At 35.8% G+C, this 21,515-nt stretch overlaps 1 protein-coding gene across 1 annotated transcript in view; it reads right to left on the reverse strand.

The window, feature by feature from the left end:
* The window catches only part of EFCAB3 (EF-hand calcium binding domain 3), a 150,517-nt gene that overhangs the window by 103,361 nt on the left and 25,641 nt on the right, over positions 1–21,515 (reverse strand). The window contains exons 11-16 of the mRNA XM_043465601.1: positions 15,257–15,310; positions 14,666–14,770; positions 12,823–12,876; positions 12,001–12,105; positions 3,502–3,555; positions 2,913–3,017 (exon numbers count right to left, since the gene is read on the reverse strand). Of these exons, the coding sequence (XP_043321536.1) occupies positions 2,913–3,017; positions 3,502–3,555; positions 12,001–12,105; positions 12,823–12,876; positions 14,666–14,770; positions 15,257–15,310 (477 nt within the window). The remainder of the gene's footprint in view (positions 1–2,912; positions 3,018–3,501; positions 3,556–12,000; positions 12,106–12,822; positions 12,877–14,665; positions 14,771–15,256; positions 15,311–21,515) is intronic.

Genomic DNA, 21,515 nt, shown 5'->3' on the forward strand with positions numbered 1-21,515 from the left:
TACTCCAAGGCCAAATTTGCCTGTTACTCCAGGTGTTTCTTGACTTCCTACTTTTGCATTCCAGTCCCCATAATGAAAAGGACATCTTTTTTGGGTGTTAGTTCTAAAAGGTCTTGCAAGTCTTCATAGAACCGTTCAACTTCAGCTTCTTCAGCATTACTGGTTGGGGCATAGGCTTGGATTACCGTGATATTGAATGGTTTGCCTTGGAAACGAAGAGAGATCATTCTCTCATTTTTGAGACTCATCCAAGTACTGCATTTTGGACTCTTTTGTTGACTATGATGGCTACTCCATTTCTTCTAAGGGATTCCTGCCCACAGTAGTAGATATAATGGTCATCTGAGTTAAATTCACCCATTCCTGTCCACTTTAGTTCACTGATTCCTAGAAAGTGGACTCTTGCTATCTCCTGTCTGACCACTTCCAATTTGCCTTGATTCATGGACCTAACATTCCAGGTTCTTATGCAATACTGCTCTTTACAGCACTGAACCTTGCTTCTATCACCAGTCACATCCACAACTGGGTATTGTTTTTGCTTTGGCTCTACCCTTCATTCTTTCTGGAGTTATTTCTCCACTGATCTCCAGTAGCATATTGGGCACCTACCGACCTGGGGAGTTCCTCTTTCAGTATCCTATCATTTTGCCTTTTCATACTGTTCATGGGGTTCTCAAGGCAAGAATACTAAAGTGGTTTGCCATTCCCTTCACCAGTGGACCACATTCTGTCAGCCCTCTCCACCATGTCCCGTCTGTCTTGGGTGGCCCCACACGGCATGGCTTAGTTTCATTGAATTAGACAAGGCTGTGTTCCATGTGATCAGATTGGCTAGTTTTCTGTGATTATGGTTCAAAGTGATTATGGATCAAAGTCCTATACATATCTCAAATTCAAAATGTGTAAAACTGAAACTATTCTTTTGATATTACAACCTGAATCTTTTCTCAATTCTCAAATTGGGTATGATACAATTTATGATTTAGTCACAAGGAGATGTCTGCTTCCGAAAAAAAATGTTTTAAAGCTAAAGTTTATTATTAGTTTTGGCCACATGGTATGTGGGATCTTTATTCCTGGCCAGGGATAGAACCCATGGCCCCTGCTTTAGTGCAGAGTCTTGACCATTGGACCTCCAGGGAAGACTCTAAAATTTTTCTTTTTTTTTCATAACTCACATGTAATCAGTCACTTAAGCCCTATTCATTTTAATTCTAAAATGTTTCCCAAATCAGTCCATGATGACTAATCCATCACTAAGTTCACTTCACTCGCCCAGGCCCTTATCATCTCTTGTTGGAACACAGCAATATGTTTTAAATTTGAGTCTTGCTTTCCAATAGTGCCCTCTATGTTGCCATCAGCACCAACTTCCAAAATTGAAATATTCTAGATACACTACTGCCTATGGGATGAAGGCTAAAATTGAAGGGAGAAACAGACAAGTAAAGTATAATACTTGGAGAGTTCAATATCAAATTTTTGATAATGGCTACAACACCTAAATAGAAAAACAGTAGAATAAAAAAGACAAACAATATTATCAACCATAAAACATCCTCCAGGATACACCATTATCCTAGGTCATAAAAAAGTCATTCAGTTCTGAGATCACAGGAAGTATGTTCTCTGACTACAGTGAAATTAATTCAAAATCAATAGTAGAAGGAAATTTAAGAAATACACAAATATTTGGAAAACACATTTTATTAAATATTTATAATATTTATAAAATATTAAAAACACATTTTAAGATAACCCATGGATCAAAAGAGAAATCACAATGGGAACTTAGAAAGTATTTCTAGTTGAATGAAAATGAAACCATATCAACATTTTTTGATTGAAGTTGAAAACAATTATGTTAGAAAAAAAGAAAAATCTGAAATTAATAATCTAAATTTTCATTTTAAGGATCTAGAAAACAAAGTAAACTAAATCCAATGTAAACTGAAAGAAGGAAATAATAAGAGATTAGAAGTGAAATCAATAAAATGGAAAGCAGAAAATCAGTAAGGAAAATTGATGTTGGCTCTTTGGAAAGATCAACAAAATTGTCAAACTCTTAGCTAGAGTAACCAAATAAAAAGAGATAAGACAGATCAAAATGAGGAGACCAACACTAACTTTACAGAAACTAAGAGGATTATAAAGAAATACTATGAATAACTTCATGTCAACAAATTAGACAATTTAGATGAAATGGGCAAATTCCTAGAAAAGGCACAAATTACCAAAACAACTCAACAGAAAGAAGGCTCAAACTCTAATGCCTGATTTGAGCTTCTAGTCTTGGCAGCCTTCCTTTTCAGCTTGTTTTCTGCAACTTTATGACATGAAGTTTATATCTTGCTGCTGCTACTGCTAAGTCACTTCAGTCGTATCTGACTCTGTGCGAGCCCATATCCTAGCCATAGAGAAATTCTTGCTAGTTCCCTAACCATGTGATTTTGCATGATTTTATGCTTTTTCATGCACTGCTTTCCTCATCTAGGATTTTTTTTTTAATGAAGAATTTCTACACACCTGATAAAGTTTTCTCTGATCCTTTTCTTGGCAAACTTAGCTTTTCCCTCCTTTAGAATCTTAATGAAAACATTTTTAATTATTATAACACAACCACATAGCCATTATGAGGACTTGTTAACATGCAAGCCTTTTTACTAGACTGTGAACTTTTAGAGGACACTGTCACTTTTATATTTCTAATAGCTTATGTATATCATCCTTCATTTTAATATTTTTAATAGCTTATGTATATTAGGCACTCAATAAGGTCCACTGCACAAATTGATGCATTCTTGAGGACTGGGCCCTTATCTCTTGTTCTTTAGTATATCTGCACAACTTTAAATATACTCTCAGCAATTCTCATATATGAATCAAAAATTTCACCAGGAGCAGCTCACCATCCAGGGGCAAGTTGTTTAGCAGGTCTCTATGTTCTTCTTCTTCAATCTTATAGCCCATATTTTCCAGGAAGGCGTCCAGCTTATCAACATTAAGATCCACTCCTTAGGTAAAAATAAAATGGGAATGAGAAAAACAAACAATAATGACAAAGTGAAAAGTGCTAGACATATCCATGCATTAATTAGAGAGTGAAAAATCAAAGGAACAATAAAGTTTGTTAAATCCTAAAGATTTAAGAATCAAGAACAGAACTTATTCCTCATTTTTGTCCAGAGGATTTGATTATAGTTCTTATGCAACATTTATAAGGAAGGAACTAAAAAATTAGGCAAGTCTGGTGAATTCTGGCAAGAAACTGCCTTTATAGTCATATTTAGAAAGTAGAACTTGAAGTGCAATGATAGAAACAAAAATAATTTTTTCAAAGCTAGTTATGTTCAAAGCAGTAAACAATGAGACAAAAACACCTAATAAATGAACATGTTAGACTGACAAATTTGTCACCACCAAAAAATAAATGGGATTTTTTTTAAAAAAGCAAGTGCAAAATGTGAGGAGTCTCAATTTTATCTGCGTTTCGCTCACCTTTGAGAGACTTTATGCCATCCAGCAGCTTATGTTTGTACAGCTTTCCAGCAGCTGGAACATAAGGAACAATACAGTTATTGATGAAATCAGCTGAAATAATTCAAAATTTTTTCTATTTATATGCCAACTAAGAGACAAATGGGGAAAAACTCTTAAGATAGTAAATCGACTCACTTTTTTTTTTTGACAAATGAAAAATTATTAGTGGTACCTTGCCACACCTTTCTCATATCTCACTCTCTTTTTTCATCTAATTTTTCCTTATCTACTCCTCTGCTTAAGCTCAAGCATATTAATGTTCCCAAGGATAGCATCAGAGATTGTGAGACTCATGAATGAATGAATTGTAGCTGATTCCTGAGCTAAAACAACTGATGATGACAGGTTGTCTTTGAATGGTAGTATTGAACATTTCTCCATATTTTCATGTGACATCAAATGGATATTGTTTTAGATATTTTCATTGACAAGCCAATGAGAATAAACTCTTCTGCAAAGAAACCCCTTAGTGAAACGTCATCTGTTATCATCACAGGCTTCATATTTTACAGAAATTCAAAGATTGATTTCTGTTTTAGATGGGGAACTAGCATGGATATTTGACTCCCTCTCCAGAAATCAGCCCTGGAAAAAACTGAAATAAGGTTGAAAACTTATGAAAAGCCACAGCAAAATCTCTTGGAAAATGGAAAACTGTACTGGTGTGTGTATGTGGTTTTATAGCCTACACTGGAAGGCCTACTAGAGGTGACGGTTAAAGGACCAATGGGAGAAACATTAAAAATGTCTGTCCTTGTCTTTATTATGATTCTTAAGTTATCATTGTCTACCCCTTTCACCACAGAAAGCAGCAGGAAAAGCCTAGACTGCAGGTGAGGGATCTAGACAGTACTATCAGGGCAGTACATAGACTTATAGACTTGAGGAGAGAGGATCTAATGTAAACAAGTGAAGATGGACAATCTGCCTTCAGATATTTAATCATCCTCTTCTCTTCTCAACCTTGAGGGCTGATGGACTGCAATCTAGATAGACTTTCTTCCAATTTTGTTTCTTTCTGAGTTTAAAGGTGACCAGAGGTGCTGCTTGAAAGTGTCAACTTGGGAAATGATCAACAATGTCTGGGTCTCTCTGCCCTGGGGTTCATCCATTCCCTTCTCTTTAAACCCAACAGAGGCTGATATAGACTGGAGCCTAACCTGAGACCCTTACCAAAGGTGCATTTCCAAACACGTAATGATACTCCAAGGGAGAAAGAACTTACGGGACCAAAGTAAGTAGCCATCTGAGATGTACAACTACTTTAAAAGAAAACAAATTGGATAACATATACCATTTGAATCAGAATTATTGGAATAAAAGGACTAGGAATTTAAAGTAAGTGTGGCAAATATACTTAAGGAAAAAAGATATTAGACAATATAATAAGAAAGTATAAAATGAATCAATGGAAATACTAGTTACAAAAGATTAGGTATAAAACATTTAAATACAGAAATATAGTAGGTGAGATAGAGTACAATGAAAAGAGCTGAAAAATTAATTAGTGGGCTGTCCAACCAGATTGAGGAACCCTCAGAAGGTAACAAGGAAGGATAAAAAGGTAGAAAATGGAAAGTTACAAGATAAGAGTATAGAAGTAAGAGTGCTAATCTTTGGGTAATGGGCATTCCAAAAGAAGAGAAAATAAAAATAGCAAAGGGAAATTATTTAAAGAAGTAATGAATTAAAATTTCCAGGATCAGAGGGAGATTAAAGACCTTACATTAGAAGGGCTCATACAGGTTAAAATAGAGGAGATAAAGAAAGTCCCAACCTGAACACATAATCAGTTCAGTCATTCAGTCATGTTCAACTCTTTGCAACCCCATGAACCGCAGCACGCCAGGCCTCCCTGTCCATCACCAACTCCCAGAGTCCACCCAAACCCATGTCCATCGAGTTGGTGATGCCATCCAACCATCTCATCCTCTGTCATCCCCTTCTCCTCCTGCCCTCAATCTTTCCCAGCATCAGGGTCTTTTCAAATGAGTGAGCTCTTCGCATCAGGTGGCCAAAGTATTGGAGTTTCAGCTTCAACATCAGTCCTTCCAATGAACACCCAGGACTGATCTCCTTTAAGATGGACTGGTTGGATGTCCTTGCAGTCCAAGGGACTCTCAAGAGTCTTCTCCAACACCACAGTTCAAAAGCATCAATTCTTCGGTGCTCAGCTTTCTTTGTAGTCCAACTCTCACATTCATACATGACTACTGGAAAAACCATAGCCTAGACTAGATGGACCTTTGTTGGCAAAGTAATGTCTCTGCTTTTTAATATGATGGCTAGGTTGGTCCAGGAGCTGACTGTGGCTCAGATCATGAACTCCTTATTGCCAAATTCAGACTGAAACTGAAGAAAGTGGAGAAAACCACTAGACCATTCAGGTATGACCTAAATCAAATCCCTTATGATTATACAGTGGAAGTGAGAAATAAGATTTAAGGGACTAGATCTGATAGACAGAGTGCCTGATAAACCATGGACGGAGGTTCGTGACATTGTACAGAAGACAGGGATCAACACCATTCCCAGGAAAAAGAAATGCAAAAAAGCAAAACGGCTGTCTGAGGAGGCCTTACAAATAGCTGTGAAAAGAAGGGAGGCGAAAAGCAAAGGGGAAAAGGAAAGATATTCCCATTTGAAAGCAGAGTTCCAAAGAATAGCAAGGAGAGATAAGAAAGCCTTCCTCAGCGATCAATGCAAATAAATAGAGGAAAACAACAGAATGGGAAAGACTAGAGATCTCTTCAAGAAAATTAGAGATATACTAAGGGAACATTTTATGCAAAGATGGGCTCAATAAAGGACAGAAATGGTATGGACCTAACAGAAGCAGGAGATATTCAGAAGAGGTGACAAGAATACACAGAACTGTACGAAAAAGATCTTCACAACCCAGATAATCACAATGGTGTGACCACTCACCTAGAGCCAGACATCCTGGAATGTGAAGTCAAGTGGGCCTTAGAAAGCATCACTATGAACAAAGCTGGTGGAGGTGATGGAATTCCAGTTGAGCTATTTCAAATCCTGAAAGATGATGCTGTGAAAGTGCTGCACTCAATGTGCCAGCAAATTTGGAAAACTCAGCAGTGGCCACAGGACTGGGAAAGGTCAGTTTTCATTCCAATCCCAAAGAAAGGCAATCCCAAAGAATGCCCAAACTACCACACAATTGCACTCATCTCACACGCTAGTAAAGTAATGCTCAAAATTCTCCAAGCCAGGCTTCAGCAATACGTGAACCGTGAACTTCCAGATGTTCAAGCTGGTTTTAGGAAAGGCAGAGGAACCAGAGATCAAATTGGCAACATCCGCTGGATCATCAAAAAAGCAAGAGGGTTCCCAGAGAAACATCTATTTCTGCTTTATTGACTATGCCAAAGCCTTTGACTGTGTGGATCACAATAAACTGTGGAAAATTCTGAAGGAAATGGGAATACCAGACCACCTGACCTACCTCTTGAGAAATCTGTATGCAGGTCAGGAAGAAACAGTTAGAACTGGATATGGAACAACAGACTGATTCCAAATAGGAAAAGGAATACCTCAAGGCTGTGTATTGTCACCCTGCTTATTTAACTTATATGCAGAGTACATCATGAGAAACGCTGGGCTGGAGGAAGCACAAGCTGGAATCAAGATTGCCAGAAGAACACATAATAATGACTTTAAACATTTTGAATAAAAAGGTAAAATTCTAAAATTCTTCAAAGAGAAAGGTAATTCATCTGTAAAGGAAGAAAGATCAGATTTCTCAACAGTAATTCTGGATGCTGAGAGGCAGCGGAGCAGTTATTATTGAAACATTAAAAGAACTTTGACCTCACACCCAAGATGTTACCTAAGTGTAAAGGCACAATAAGAAACATTCTCAGGTATTCAATGTGTAGTATTAATCACACAGAGACTCATATTGAAAATAGTTTTTAAAGTAAGCTCTCAGTAAGTAAAGCAAATATAGGACAGAATACAAGAGGTATGGCAAGAAAAAAATCTTCAGATATTTTGGTTAAGCCTATTGCAGATTTACAAAAAGTCTAGGTACAGATTGCTCCTCTGGTGGCTCAGATGGTAAAGAATCTTCCTGCAGTGCCAGAGACCTGGGTTCGATCCCTGGTGGGGAAGATTCCCCTGGAGGAGGAAATGGCAACCCACTCCAGTATTCTTGCCCTGGAGAATCCTCATGGACAGAAGAGCCTGGCGGGCTACAGTCCAGGGGGTTGTAAAGAGTTGGACATGACTAAGTGACTAAACGCAGCTAGGTACAGAGGAAAAAGAGAAAGGATATTATCCATAATAACCGACTCTTACATCCTGGATAAATATCAGTATGATTGGGATAGGAAGCAAGTTGACAAATCGGTCATGAAAGTGTACTAAAATCCTTGTCTTAACTGGGGGAAGATATAGCTTGACAAGTTTAAGGAATCATTAGGGTAAATGGCCATGAATATGTCCTAATAAGGACAACCACTATAACTTTTCAACTTCCAGAAGAAGTTTCAAGGAATATAGTGGAAATTACAAAGGTTGAAAAAAGTAACAAAAATACTGCAAACTACGAAATATGATGGCAGAACTATGTCCTATGTTACAGTAATTATAATAATTATAAATGAGTTCAACTCAACAATTACAAAATAGAAACTGTCAGAGTATGCTGAACAACAAAACGAAATAATATGTTGTCTACAAGAGACACAGAGTAAAAAGACATAGAAAAGTTGATAACAACAGCATGGATATGAACCAAGAGAAAGCTGGGGTAGCAATCCTTTTACCTAAATAGGAATTACGGCAAAATACATCAAAGGATAAAGAAGGATGTTATTTATCTATAAAAGGATCAATAGAACAAAATACATTTTCACCATAAATATGTACGCACCTAACAATGGGGCCTGCAACTATTAATATATAAAGCAGCAACTGACAACTGCAAGGAGAGATAGTATAATTATAATTGGAGATTTTTTACATCCCTATTTAGAAACACATACCAAGCCAACAAAAATAAAATACATATTGAAGATTTGAACAAAACAATTAATGTTTAAGCACACTTACTAACAGAATGTATATTTCTTGGGAGAACACATAGAATACTAAAGAAAACAGACTATGTTTTCAGTAATAAAGGTATACTAGAAAAATTCCCAAGGGATCAATATCACACATAATGTATTTTCTGACCATAATATAATAAAATTAAATTTAATAACAAAAGAATTGCTAAACATTAGACATACCTCAAGAAGAGTGTACATTTTTCATTCAGTCCATGAAAAAACTTTGTGTCCTTACCTCACAAAACCTTGAAAGTAAAACAAAACAAAACAAAACAAAACAAAAAAACCCCAAAATCTTGAAAGTACAAGGAACTTCAAACAAGCCTCTCTCTTAGCTCTGTCATTACTGATGACCTGAGTCTGCTTCTTTTCTTTAAAGATTTATTTATTTTTAATTGAAGGATGATTGCTCTACAATACTGTGTTGGTTTCCGCCATACATCAACACGAATCAGCCAGAGGTACACATATGTTCCTCCTCCTTGAACCGCGCTCCCACTCCCACCCCACCCCGCCCCTCTAGGTTGTCACAGAGCACTAGTCTGAGCTCCCTGATTCAAACAGCACATTCCCACTGGCTGTCTACTTTCACATATAGTAGTGCCTGTTTTTCCACGCTACTCCCTCCATGTGTCCCATCCTCTCCTTCCCAGCCCCACTGTGTCCACAAGTCTGATCTCTAAGTCTGAGTCTCCACTGCTGCCTTGCAAATGGGTTCATCAGTACCGTCTTTCTAGATACTGTACATATGCATTAATGTATGATATTTGTTTTTCTGCTGTTTCTTGCTTTTAGACTTTCACATGAGAATCAGTCACTAGCCTTTGATATTACCCAGTGGTCTTTCTTCTGTAAAATGTGAGATTTTTTTTCTCTTCCCCCCATACCTTTGCCCTTTCTTATTTTTCCATTATGATTATATCACACTTTTGGCGGGTTGGTAATTGAGATTAACTGCTCATTATTATGACTATATAAATATTATAACTAAGCCACATAATGGATACTCCCCATTCCATAATAGGTTATAACTATTAATATATTTCCTTTCCTATTGAAATTTTTGTCTTGCAGTTAATGATTGCCTTTTTTCAGTTTTTTTATTGGCATAAGATTAACTTACAATATTGTGTTAGTGTCCGTTGTACAACAAAGTAAGCCAGCCAGAGGCCTACATATATCCTTGCCCTCTCGGGCCTCCCTCCCACCCCTCGTTCCCCCCATCGAGGCCATCGCAGAGCACTGGGCTGAGCTCCCTGGGCCACGCGGCAGCTTCCCACTAGCTGTCCACTTTACACAGGGTGGTGTAATATGTCAACGCTGCTCTTTCAGTCTGTCCCACCTTCCCACCCCCCTTGCCCCCGCCGGGGCCACAGATCTGTTCTCTACTACTGTGTCTCTATTTCTACCCTGCAGATAAGTTCCTTAGTAACAATGTCTTATTTTGCTTAGTTTCCAATGTGCCTATGTAGTTAATTTCTAACTCTCAAACAGAACTGAAAAATCTCCTCTCAATATGTTAAAATAATGTTAGATATTCTACCAGTCCCTAGACTATCACTTGTTTTGAAGACAATATTTTTCTGCTCTAAATTAAACAATTTTTCTCATCTTTTTAAAAAATTAATTTTTGTTGGAGTATATCTGCTTTACCATGCTGTGTTAGATTCTGTTGTGCAGCAAAGTGAGTCAACTTTACATATACATATATCTTCTCTTTTCTGGATTTCCTCCTTCCAATTTAGGTCATCACAAAGCACTCAGTAAAGATCCCTGAACAATTCTGTAGGTTCTCTTTAGTTATCTATTTTATATTCTCTCTAGTCTCGATGCACAGCTGTTATGTTGAGATTTTCCTTTATCATTTTCCTGGAAATTCTCTTAATTTCACTCTTTTTTATACTTGTTTCAGCAAAATATTTTATTATTTTTCAAATTGACATATAATTGCTTTACAATGTTTCAGGCATCCAGCAAAGTGATTCAGTTTGCATACATATATACTTACATATTCTTCCCAGATTTTTTCCTTTATAGGTTATTACAATGTATTAAATATAGTTCCCCGTGCTATACAGTAGGTCCTTGCTGTTTATATATTTTATATGTAGCAGTGTGTATCTCTTAATCCCAAATTTCCATTTTATCCTTTCCTTTCCCTTTCCCCTTGGTAACCACAAGTTTGATCTCTATGTCTGTGAGTCTATTTCTGCTTGGTAAATATGTTCATTTGCATAATTTAAAAATATTCTATATATAAGTGATATGATTGGTCCTCTGTCTGACTTACTTTACTCAGTATGATAATCTCTAGTTCCTATCATGTTGCTGCAAATGGCATTATTTCATTCTTGTTTATGGTTGAGTAATATTCTATTGTATATATGTGTGTGTGTATATATATACACTACATCTCCTCTATCCATTCACCTCTCAATGGACATTTAGCCTGCTTCCATGCCTTGGCTGTTGTAATAAACAGTGCTGCTATGAACATTGTGGTGCCTATATCTTTTCCAATTAGAGTCTTCATCTTTTCTGAATTATATGCCCAGGAGCAGGATTGTAGGATCATATAGCAAAATTCTATTTTCAGTTGTTTAAGGAACCTCCATAGTGTTGTCCACAGTAGCTGCACCAACTGACATTCCCACCAACAGTGTAGGAGGGTTCCCTTTTCTTTACATCCTCTCCAGCATTTGTTATTTGTAGACTTTTAATGATGGTCATTCTGACCCGTGTCAGGTGGTACCTCTCTGTAGTTTTGATTTGCATTTCACTAATTAAAAATCTAATAACTAAGATCTTTATTATATATTTTAAATATTTTAAAGCAGTTTCATATTTTCACATCCATCATTTTATCTTTACCATCATCATTGTACAGATGGATTATATCTGAATTATTGATTTGAGTTAGCCAAATTAACAAAGCATTTCTCCACATAATGTGAATGTTTTCTATACTATATCAATATGGGATTTTACATGGTCAGTTGTGCCTCTTTGTCCTTTTCAACACTTTTAGATTTTGTTACCTTCTACTGTCAAAGCTTTCAGCACTGTTTGAATTGATATACACACTGTGAAGAGTCTCCAAGAATAGTTGTTCAAAATTTCCTTTGTACTTCCACAGCAGTACATACTTATGAACATAGAGCACTTACCATTGTGTATACTATTTGTTTCTTTTCCTTGTTTTTTTGGGCGGGGAGGGAGTATGTGCTGTCTCTACCCTGAGTACTTTTAGGAGCTGGACTTTGTTTTATTCATCTCTGTGACTCAGAGCCTATTATAATATCTAGTACCTAATGGTACCCAATGGTACCTAATTGGTACCCACTGAATGGATGAATACTTCACTGGTAAATTAAATGCTCACCATCAAGTGGCAAAATTTTCCTCAACACAGAATTCTCCTTCAGTTGGTTTCTTAACCCTATGTCTTTCAGAAGATTTCCCAGATCCTTATGGTCAAGTTCCTCCCCTTAAAAAATAGAACAATGATAAAAGGTCAAACTTTAAATAACAATAATAGTAATAAAAATACAAATAACACCAATACTCCTACCACTACTACTACTGATATCAACTGTTTGTGTAGCATCATCCACAATATAGGATAAAAAGCAATAGAAATATTAAGTATTGTTTAATTACTTAGAATTAGAAGGGGGATTCAGAAATAGTTTCTTTCTGGTAAAATGGAATTCTTCAATGTTGGAAAAAAGTAACAAACACAACACACAGAAAATCGGTATTTCTGTAACAGCTCATTAAATTTTCTGGTGGAAATAATTCTGCCAGCATGTAATATTTGCTCTATTGTTTTATTTTTGCCTGAATTATAAGCTTCTTCTCAGTGGTCATATTACCTACATGCGTAATTTGCCTTGCCATTTTGCTTTTACAACAGCAGGAGAATAATAATATTATTGAGAAATACCAAAGCATAAAGTGTTTATTATTGAGGCATTATACTGTAGCCTTTAAAATAAGAAGTAGGTAACAATTAATTATAATAATGAATAACATTTAGCTTATAAAGCTGTCTTTTAAGTTATGTACACATTACCAATTAAAACAGATATAGTAGCAGGATTAATATGTCATGGACAGGCTAACAGAAAATACTTTAAAAATAACTTCTTTTGTTAAGTATTGAGATTTTAAAAATTATTCCTTATTATTTCTTCTCACTCACCTAGAAGTTCTTCTACTTCATCTAGAAGTCTATCCAGTTTAACTTTCCTCTCAACTACAAAATAAAACAAAATTTAGATATAATCCTGCTGTGACCTAAATCATGTCCCCTTAATTTCATATGTTGAAGCCCTATTCCCCAGTGTGACTGTATTTGGAAATAAAGTCTTCAGAAGGTAATTAAGGTTAAATGAGGTTGTAAGGGTGGAGCCCTAATCCAATAGGACTGTGGCCTTATAAGAGGGAGATTTTTTTTTTCTCTCCACCCTGCTGTGTGAAGACACAGTGAGAAGGCAGCTGTCTGTAAGCTAGGAAGAAAACCTTCACCAGAAACAAAATCGAATGATGCGGTGATCTTGGATTTCCCTGCATCCAGAACTTAGAGAAAATAAATTTCTCTTAAGTCACACAGACTATGGTATTTTGTTATGGCAGCCTGAGCAGACTAATACAGGTCTCAATTATATAAATTTATTTATTTATTTATTAGTTGGAGGCTATTTACTTTACAATATTGTAGTGGTTTTTGCCATACATTGACATGAATCAGCCATGGATTTACATGCATTCCCCATCCCGATCCCCCCTCCCACTTCCCTCTCCACCCGATTCCTCTGGGTCTTCCCAGTGCACCAGGCCCGAGCACTAGTCTCATGTATCCAGCCTGGGCTGGTGATCTGTTTCACCCTAGATAATATACATGTTTTGATGCTGTTCTCTCGAAACATCCCACCCTCGCCTTCTCCCACAGAGTCCAAAATTCTATTCTGTAAAATTCTTAAACTGTGGAGTAAAATGTAAGAATTTTGCAGTTGCCGAGAATTTTTTTTCCTTCTAGTTAGATGTTTTATTTGACTCTTTGCATTCCTATGGACTGTAGCCCGCAAGGCTCCTTTGCCTGTGGTGTTTTCCCGGTAAGAATACTGGAGTGAGTTGCCATGACCTCCTCCAGGGGATCTTTCCAACCCAGGGATCGAACCCATGTCTCTTATGTCTCCTGGATTGGCAGATGAGTTCTTTACCACTAGTGCCACCTGGGAAGCCCTATAAAAGCATAAGCTTGGGGGAAAAAAAGACTCTAAGTATGATGAAAACATTTATTCCATTTATTCACCTTTTACTTTTTGTACTCCTCACTCATTAGACTGGGAGAGAAAAAAACTTCTTTCCTAGTTTTGTCTTGTTTTCTATTTCAACTTTAGAGCTGACAAAATTGTAAGATATTAAAACTGTACACTGTGATTATTTTATATATATATACATTGTGAAAAGTTGCCCCCATCTAGTTAATTAATATCTCTCACTATATAATCTATCCATCTATTAGTAACTATCTATCTATCTATATGTTTTTGGTGAGAACATTTAATTCTATTCTCTTAGCAAATTTCAATTAAACAACACTCTGTTATCAACGACAGTTACCATGTTTTACATTACATCCGCTGATCTTATTTATCTTACAGTTGGAAGACATTTCCTGGAGAAATTAAGGCAGGAGAAACAACATGATTAGTTTCTTGTTTTAAAAACAGCACTGCTGGGACTTCCCTGGTGGTCTAGTGACTGAGACTCTGAGCTCCCAAAGCAGGGGGTCCAAGGTTCCATTCCTGGTCAGGACTAAATCCTGCATGCCATAACTAATGATCCTGCCTGCTACAACTAAGACCCAGCACAGCCAAATAAATAAACTTTTTTTTTAAAACAATATATCTCTGTTTTTTAGGATTTGCTCTCTATAGGCTTCTGGCTTTTTCAAAGAAATTAACAAGTATACTTCATATATTTCTACAGAGAAATAAAAAAAAAGTTTTTACAGGGCACTGGGTACTTGAAGTGCTTACCATCAATTGGCAGGTGACTGCATAGTTCCTCAATGTCTTCCTCATCAAGTGGGAATCCCATGTTCTTAAGAGCATCATCTATTTTATTGATATTAACCTTTCCTCCTTATGAAAAAAAGGGATAAGAATAAAATAAATTTGTGATTATGCTAAAGGGGAAAAAAATGCATGGTCATATCAATCAATCAACATAAATGGAAGCAAAAAGCAATGACACCATAAAACTCTTTAAGTGATTAAAAAGAATTAGTTGAGGAATTAGAAATAGAAAAATTCTTTTCAGTGTTCCAGGAAACACTGTTACAGCAAATTACAAGGTGAATTTACCTAGAAGAAAGAGGTATTAAGACTAATGAATTATAGCAGAGACAATGCACATATTATTACCATTTAGTAAAATTCAAAATTTGCCACACTGACAAAATAATGTAGCTATTTCTTTAATTGTGTACAACAAAGAATGTCAGCTCATTAAAAAACTAGACTAATACAATTAGCAAGCCAATCTGTGAGAAATAAAAGAGATTGTAGAAAAGTAAATGCAAAAGCTTGAAGATCTATTTTTTCTTTCTTGGCAGTCTTCTCACTCACCTCTGTATTTCTTCACTCCATCCATCAACCTGTTTTTATATACCATTTGATTTTCTGTAAGATAAGAGTCAATTTAGTTCATAAATAAGTGGCAACTCAGAAAATATTATTTAATTGTTTGCAAATTTTAATATACTTTTAATTAGTTAAAATCCCAAGAACGAAACAAAGAAATGAATACGATTCTCAAGGTTAACTATACATTCTCTGGCATCTGATGTACTTTTAGTGAAACTCTAACATATAAAACAGATATTTTTTCTTTTCTTTTTTTTTTCTACAGTATACCTTCCTTCCTTTCCTCAAGTCTTCTGATTACCACCTTTCCCTACTTTTAGTTTTAGAGTTGTTATAGATGTTGGTTCCAACATTTAAAGCTATTTTTCCGTAACAGCAGTATCCCACAAAACAGCATTACATTCCAAGTAAGGATTTAAATGGTAAGAACTGAATATTATATATCAGAATTGGTACTTTTGACATTACTTTTTCTCTTAATTAAAAAATGATATATAAATGAAACAGGGCATTGTGTAAGTTTAAGGCATGAAACATATTGATATGATACATTCATATTGCAATATGAGGGCCATTGTGTCATTAGCTAACACCTCTGTCATTTCACATAGTTATCATTTCTTCTTGTGCTGGGAACAATTAAGATCTTTTTTATAATACAGTTTTGTTGTCTATAATCACTATACTGTGTATTAGATCTCCAGGACTTATTTATCTACTTGTTTCAAGTATGTATCCTTAAATAATCTCTCTCTCATCCTTCCCCCCCAACCAGCCTCTGGTGACCACCATTCTACTTGCTCTTTTTTTGAGTTAGTTTTTCTAAAGATTTCACATAGAAGAGACCATCATCCAGTATTTGCATTTCTCAGACTTAATCTCACTTAGCATAATATCTTCAGAGTCTGTGTTGTTGCAAATGGCAAGATTTCCTCTTTACTCATGACTGAATAGTACTCCATTGTATATACTATATTTCCTTTATACATTTATTCACTGATGACCACTTAAGTTGTTGCCATATTTTAGATATTGTGAATAATGCTGCAATAAGCATGGCAGTGCATATATATCTCTTTGATAACCTGTTTTCATTTCCTTTGGATATATGCCCAGAAGTGGGGTTGCTGAATCATATGATAGTTCTATTTTTACTTTGTTGAGGAACTTCATATTGGTATCCATAGTGGCTGAACCAGTTTATAATCCCACCAAGAGTGTACAGGGTTCCCTTTCTCTACATCCTTGAGCATACTTGTCTCTTGTCTTCTTAATATAAGCCATTCTTACAGGTGTAAGATAATATCTCATTGTGGATTTGATTTGCATTTTCCTGATTAGTGATTACCACTTTTTCATGTACCTGTTGGCCATCTGTATGTCCTCTTTGGAAAACTGTCTAATCAGATTCTCTGCCCACTTTTAAGTTGGATTTCTTTTTTGTTATTGAGCTGTATGAACTGTTTATGTATTTTGGATATTAACCCCTATCTGATACATGGTTTGCAAACATTTTCTACCATTTCACAGGCTGCCTTTTCATTTTGTCGATTGCTTCTCTTTCAGTGCAAAAACTTTTAAATCTGATGTAGCCCCATTTGCTGAGTTTTTCTTTTGTTGTTTGTGCTTTTGGTGTCATATCCAAAAAAATCCTTGCCAGGACCAACGTTGAGGAACTTCCTCCCTAGGTTTTCTTCTATGAATTTTATGGTATTAGGTTTTAATATTTCATTATTTGACCCATCTCAATTTAATTTTGTGAAGTGTGTAAGGTCGAGGTCCAATTTAATTCTTCTGTACGTGGTTATCCAGTTTTCCCAACATCATTTGTTGATGAGACAATCCTTTCCCCATTTGATGTTCTTGACTAATTAAATATTAGTTGAATATATACACAAAAGTTTAGTATTAGGCTCTCTATCCTGTTTCGTATATATGTCTATTTTTATGCCAGTACCTGCTTTAATTACCTTAGCTTTGTGGTATAGCTAGTGGTCAGGAAGTGTGATGTCTCCAATTATGTTTTTCTCTCTTATGATTGCTTTGGCTATTTGGGGTCTTCTGTAGTTCCATATAATATTTAGAACTTTTTTTCTATTTCTATGGAATATAAATTTCAATTTAAATGGAATTTTGATGGGAATTACATTTAATCTATAGATGGCTTTGCGTAGGATGGAATGTATAACAATATTAACTTCCAATCCATGAACACAGGATGTCTTTCCATTTGTTTACATCTTCTTTTATTTCTTTCAATGAGGTCTTGCAGTATTGAACAAAATTTTCATGATCTTGGATAACTTTATTCTTAAGTATTTTATTGTTTCTGATGCTATCGTGAGTGGGATAGTTCTCTTTGCTTCTTTTCCAGATGTTTTGCCATTAGTATTTAGAAGTGCAATTGATTTCTCTGTATTGATTTTATATCCTGCAACTTCACTGAATTCATTGATTAAATTCAACAGTCATTTAGTTGAGATTTAGTTGGGATTTTCAGTACACTGGATCCTTGAAAAACACAAGTTTGAACTGCATGGGTCCACTTACATGTGAATTTTTCTTCTTTTAAACTAGTGCTTCCCTACTGGCTCGGTGTAAAGAATCTGCTTGTCAATGCAGGAGACGTGGGTTTGTTCCTGGGTCAGGAAGATCCCATGGAGATCTTCTCCATGTATTCTTCTCCAGTATTCTTGCCTGGGAAATCTCATGGACCGGGAGGAGCCTGGTGGGCTACAGTCTATGGGGGTCACAAAGATTCAGACCTGACTTAGCGACTGAACAACAATAAAACAACAACACACATCTACTACAATACTATATGATCCACAGTTGGTTAAAACTGAGGATTGGAACTGTGGACTTAGATGACCACCTGTAAAATTAGATTTTTCAACTGCGGGGAGGGTTGGTGTTCCTAACTGCCATGTTGCTCAAGGGCCAACTATGTATATATATATATATATATATATATATGTATATATATATATATATGTATAAGATCATATTACCTATAAATAACAATTTTATTCTATCTTATTTGGATGCCTTTTATTTCCTCGTCCCACCTGATTGCTCTAGCATATTCATCAGGGATATTGGCCTAGTTTTATTTTATTGTAATGTCTTTATTTGATAATGATAGCAATGGCTTTGCTATCATGATGCTGGCCTTGTAGGATGACTTTTTGTCTTCCTTCTTCTTCAATTTTTCAGGCAGCATTTGAGAAGGATTGGTGTTAATTCTTCTTTAAGCATTTTGCAGAATTTGCTAGTGAAGCCATCCGGTCTTATGGTTTTCTTTTTTGAAAAGTTTTCTCACTACTGATTCAACAGTTTTACTTGCTTTTAGTCTGTTTGGATTTTCTATTCAATATTTCTTCTTGATTCAGTCTTGGTAAGTCGTATGAGTCTAAGAAGTTATCCATTTCTTCTAGGGTATCTAATTTGTTGTATATAATTTGCTTCTGGTAGTTTCTCATGATCCTATGTATTTCTGTAGTATCAGTTGTAATTTCTCCTTTTTCATTTCTTTTTTATGTCTTTTGATTTTTCTTAGATTTGCTAAAGTTTTACTGATTTTTGTTTATCTTTTGAAAATCCAACTCAGTTTCATTAATCTTTTTTTATTGTTTTTATGGTCTCCATTTCAGTTTTTCACTGTGATCTCTCTTATTTTCTCCCTTTTGTTAACTTTGTGCTTAATTTGTTACTTTTTCCCCTAGTTTCTTGAGGTGTAAATCTAGGTTGCTTATTTGTGATCTTTATAATTTCTTATTACATGCATCTATCACTCTAAACTTCCCTAAAAAAAAGGTTTTAGTATGTAGTGTTTCCATTTTCACTTATTTCAATATATTCTTTGATTTCCCTTTTATTTCTTCTTTGACCCAAGAATATGTTGTTTAGTTTCTACATATTTGTAGATTTTCCACCTCCTCATGTTGTTGCTTTTTAGTTTCCTATCATAGTGTTTATACAGTGCATTTGCTATAATCAAAATCGTCTTAAATTTTAAGAATTGTTTTCTGTTCAATCATATGATTTAACCTTGAGAATGTTCCATATGCACTTAAGAAGAATGTGTATTCTGCTGTTATTTGATAGAATGTTCCATAGATGTCTGTTAGGCCCATTTGGTCTAAAGTATGGTTCAAATCCATTGTTTCCTTTTTGGTTTTCACTCTGGATGATCATCTCTCTGGATATCTACCCATCGTTTAAAGTAAGGCATTCAAGTCCCAAAATATATTAGTAGTATTACTGTCTGTTTCTCTTTTCAGATCTCTTGGTATTTGGTTAATATATTTCAGTGCTTTGATGCTGGATGTATACATATTTCTGACTGTTATATCTTCTTAATGAATTTACCTCAATTATGCATCATGACTTCCTTCATCTCTTGTTATCAGTTTTGGCTTAAAGTTTATTTTGTCTGATGCAAGTATGGCTACCTCCACTTTCTTTTGGTTTCTATTTGCATAGAATATCTTTTTATATTTCTTTACTTTGAGTCTATGTGTGTCCTTAAAGCTGAAGTGAGTATCTTGTAGGCAGCAAATAGTTGGATCTTGTTTTTAATCCATTCAGCTACACTTTGCCTCTTAATGGTGAATTCAATCCATTTACATCTAGAGTAATTATTGATATGTAAGGATTTACTAATATCATCATATTCATTTGTTTTCTGGCTATTTTGCAGTCCATTTTCCACCCTCTGCTTCTGCCTACCTTTTAAAATAGGTTATTTTCTGTAGTGATATGCTCTGTTTCCCCTTTGACTGTCTTTCATGGGTCTACTTTAGGTTTTTGCTTTGTGGTTACCATGAGACTTCCATAAAACATCTTATAGATAACAGTTCATTTTTGACTCTCAGCAACTTACCTCTGATTGCCTGCAAAGACTGCAATCTTTTACATTTCATTCTCTCTTTTACATTATTGATGTCATAATCTACCTCCTTTAAAATATGTATATTTGTTAACAATTTATAGTAGCCATAGTTACTTTGGGGGAGCTTCCCTGATGGCTCAGATAGTAAAGAATCCGCCTGCAATGTGGAAGACCTGGCTTCCATCCTTGGGTTGGGAGGATCCCCTGGAGGAGGGCATGGCAACCCACTCTAGTATTCTTGCCTGGAGAATCCCCATGGACAGAGGAGCCTGGTGGGCTACAGTCCATGGGGTTGCAAAGAGCTGGACACGACTGAGCAACTAAGCACAAATGCAGCCTAGTTATTGTTCACTGTGCTTTCTTGTAACCTTTTACTACAGTTCAGGGCCTAACACACCATGCTATTTTGAAGAACTGGTTTTCTAAGTCTGACTCTATATTTTCCACCTTAGTGTGTTGTGTACATTTGTGTGTTTTCATGTCACTGGGCGGTGTGTTTTCATTTTAGCTTGAAGAACTCCTGTTAGCATTCCTTGCAAGGCAGGTTTAGTGTTGATGGACTCCCTCAGCTTTAGTTTTTCTGGGAAAGCCTTTATTCCTCCTTTGTATGTGAAGGACAACTTTACCAGATAAAGTATCCTTGGCTGAAAACTTTTCTTTTTCAACACTTGCATATGTCATTCTACCCTCTCTTGGCTATAGTTTCTGCTGTGAAATCCACTGATAGCCTAATGGGGGGCTGGGGGTGGTCCTTTTCAGTTTTTTCCTGCTGCCTTTAAGATTTTTTTCTTTATCATTAAAAAAACTGAGATATAATTGACAGAAATTTATATTAGCTTTATGTGTACAACCTAATTTGATATTTGTATATACAGCTGACCATTGAACAACACGGGTTTGAATTGCACATGTGTGCAAGCTCCACTGCTCAGCTGTGTCTGACTCTTTGCGACCCCATGGACTGTATAGCCTGTCAGGTTCCATTGTCCTGGAATTTTCCAGGCAAGAATACCAGAGTGGGTTGCTATTTTCTTCTCCAGGGGGTCTTCCCCACTCAAGGACTGAACCCATGTTTCTTATGTCTCCTGCATAGGCAGGTGGACTCTTTACCACTGAGCTATCTGAGAAGCACCTGAATTGCACAGATGCACCTAAATGTGGATTTATTTCTTCTTTATTTTTTAAATATTGAAAGTATGATAACACATTTATAGGAGACTTGAAAAATATAGAACAAAGTTATATATAGTCCCACTATATGTTACAGTTATTTTTTTTCTTCCATTTATTTTTATTAGTTGGAGGCTAATTACTTTACAATATTGTAGTGGTTTTTGTCATACATTG

The sequence above is a fragment of the Cervus canadensis genome, chromosome 1 (genome assembly GCF_019320065.1).
Source record: "Cervus canadensis isolate Bull #8, Minnesota chromosome 1, ASM1932006v1, whole genome shotgun sequence".
Taxonomy (NCBI): domain Eukaryota; kingdom Metazoa; phylum Chordata; class Mammalia; order Artiodactyla; family Cervidae; genus Cervus; species Cervus canadensis.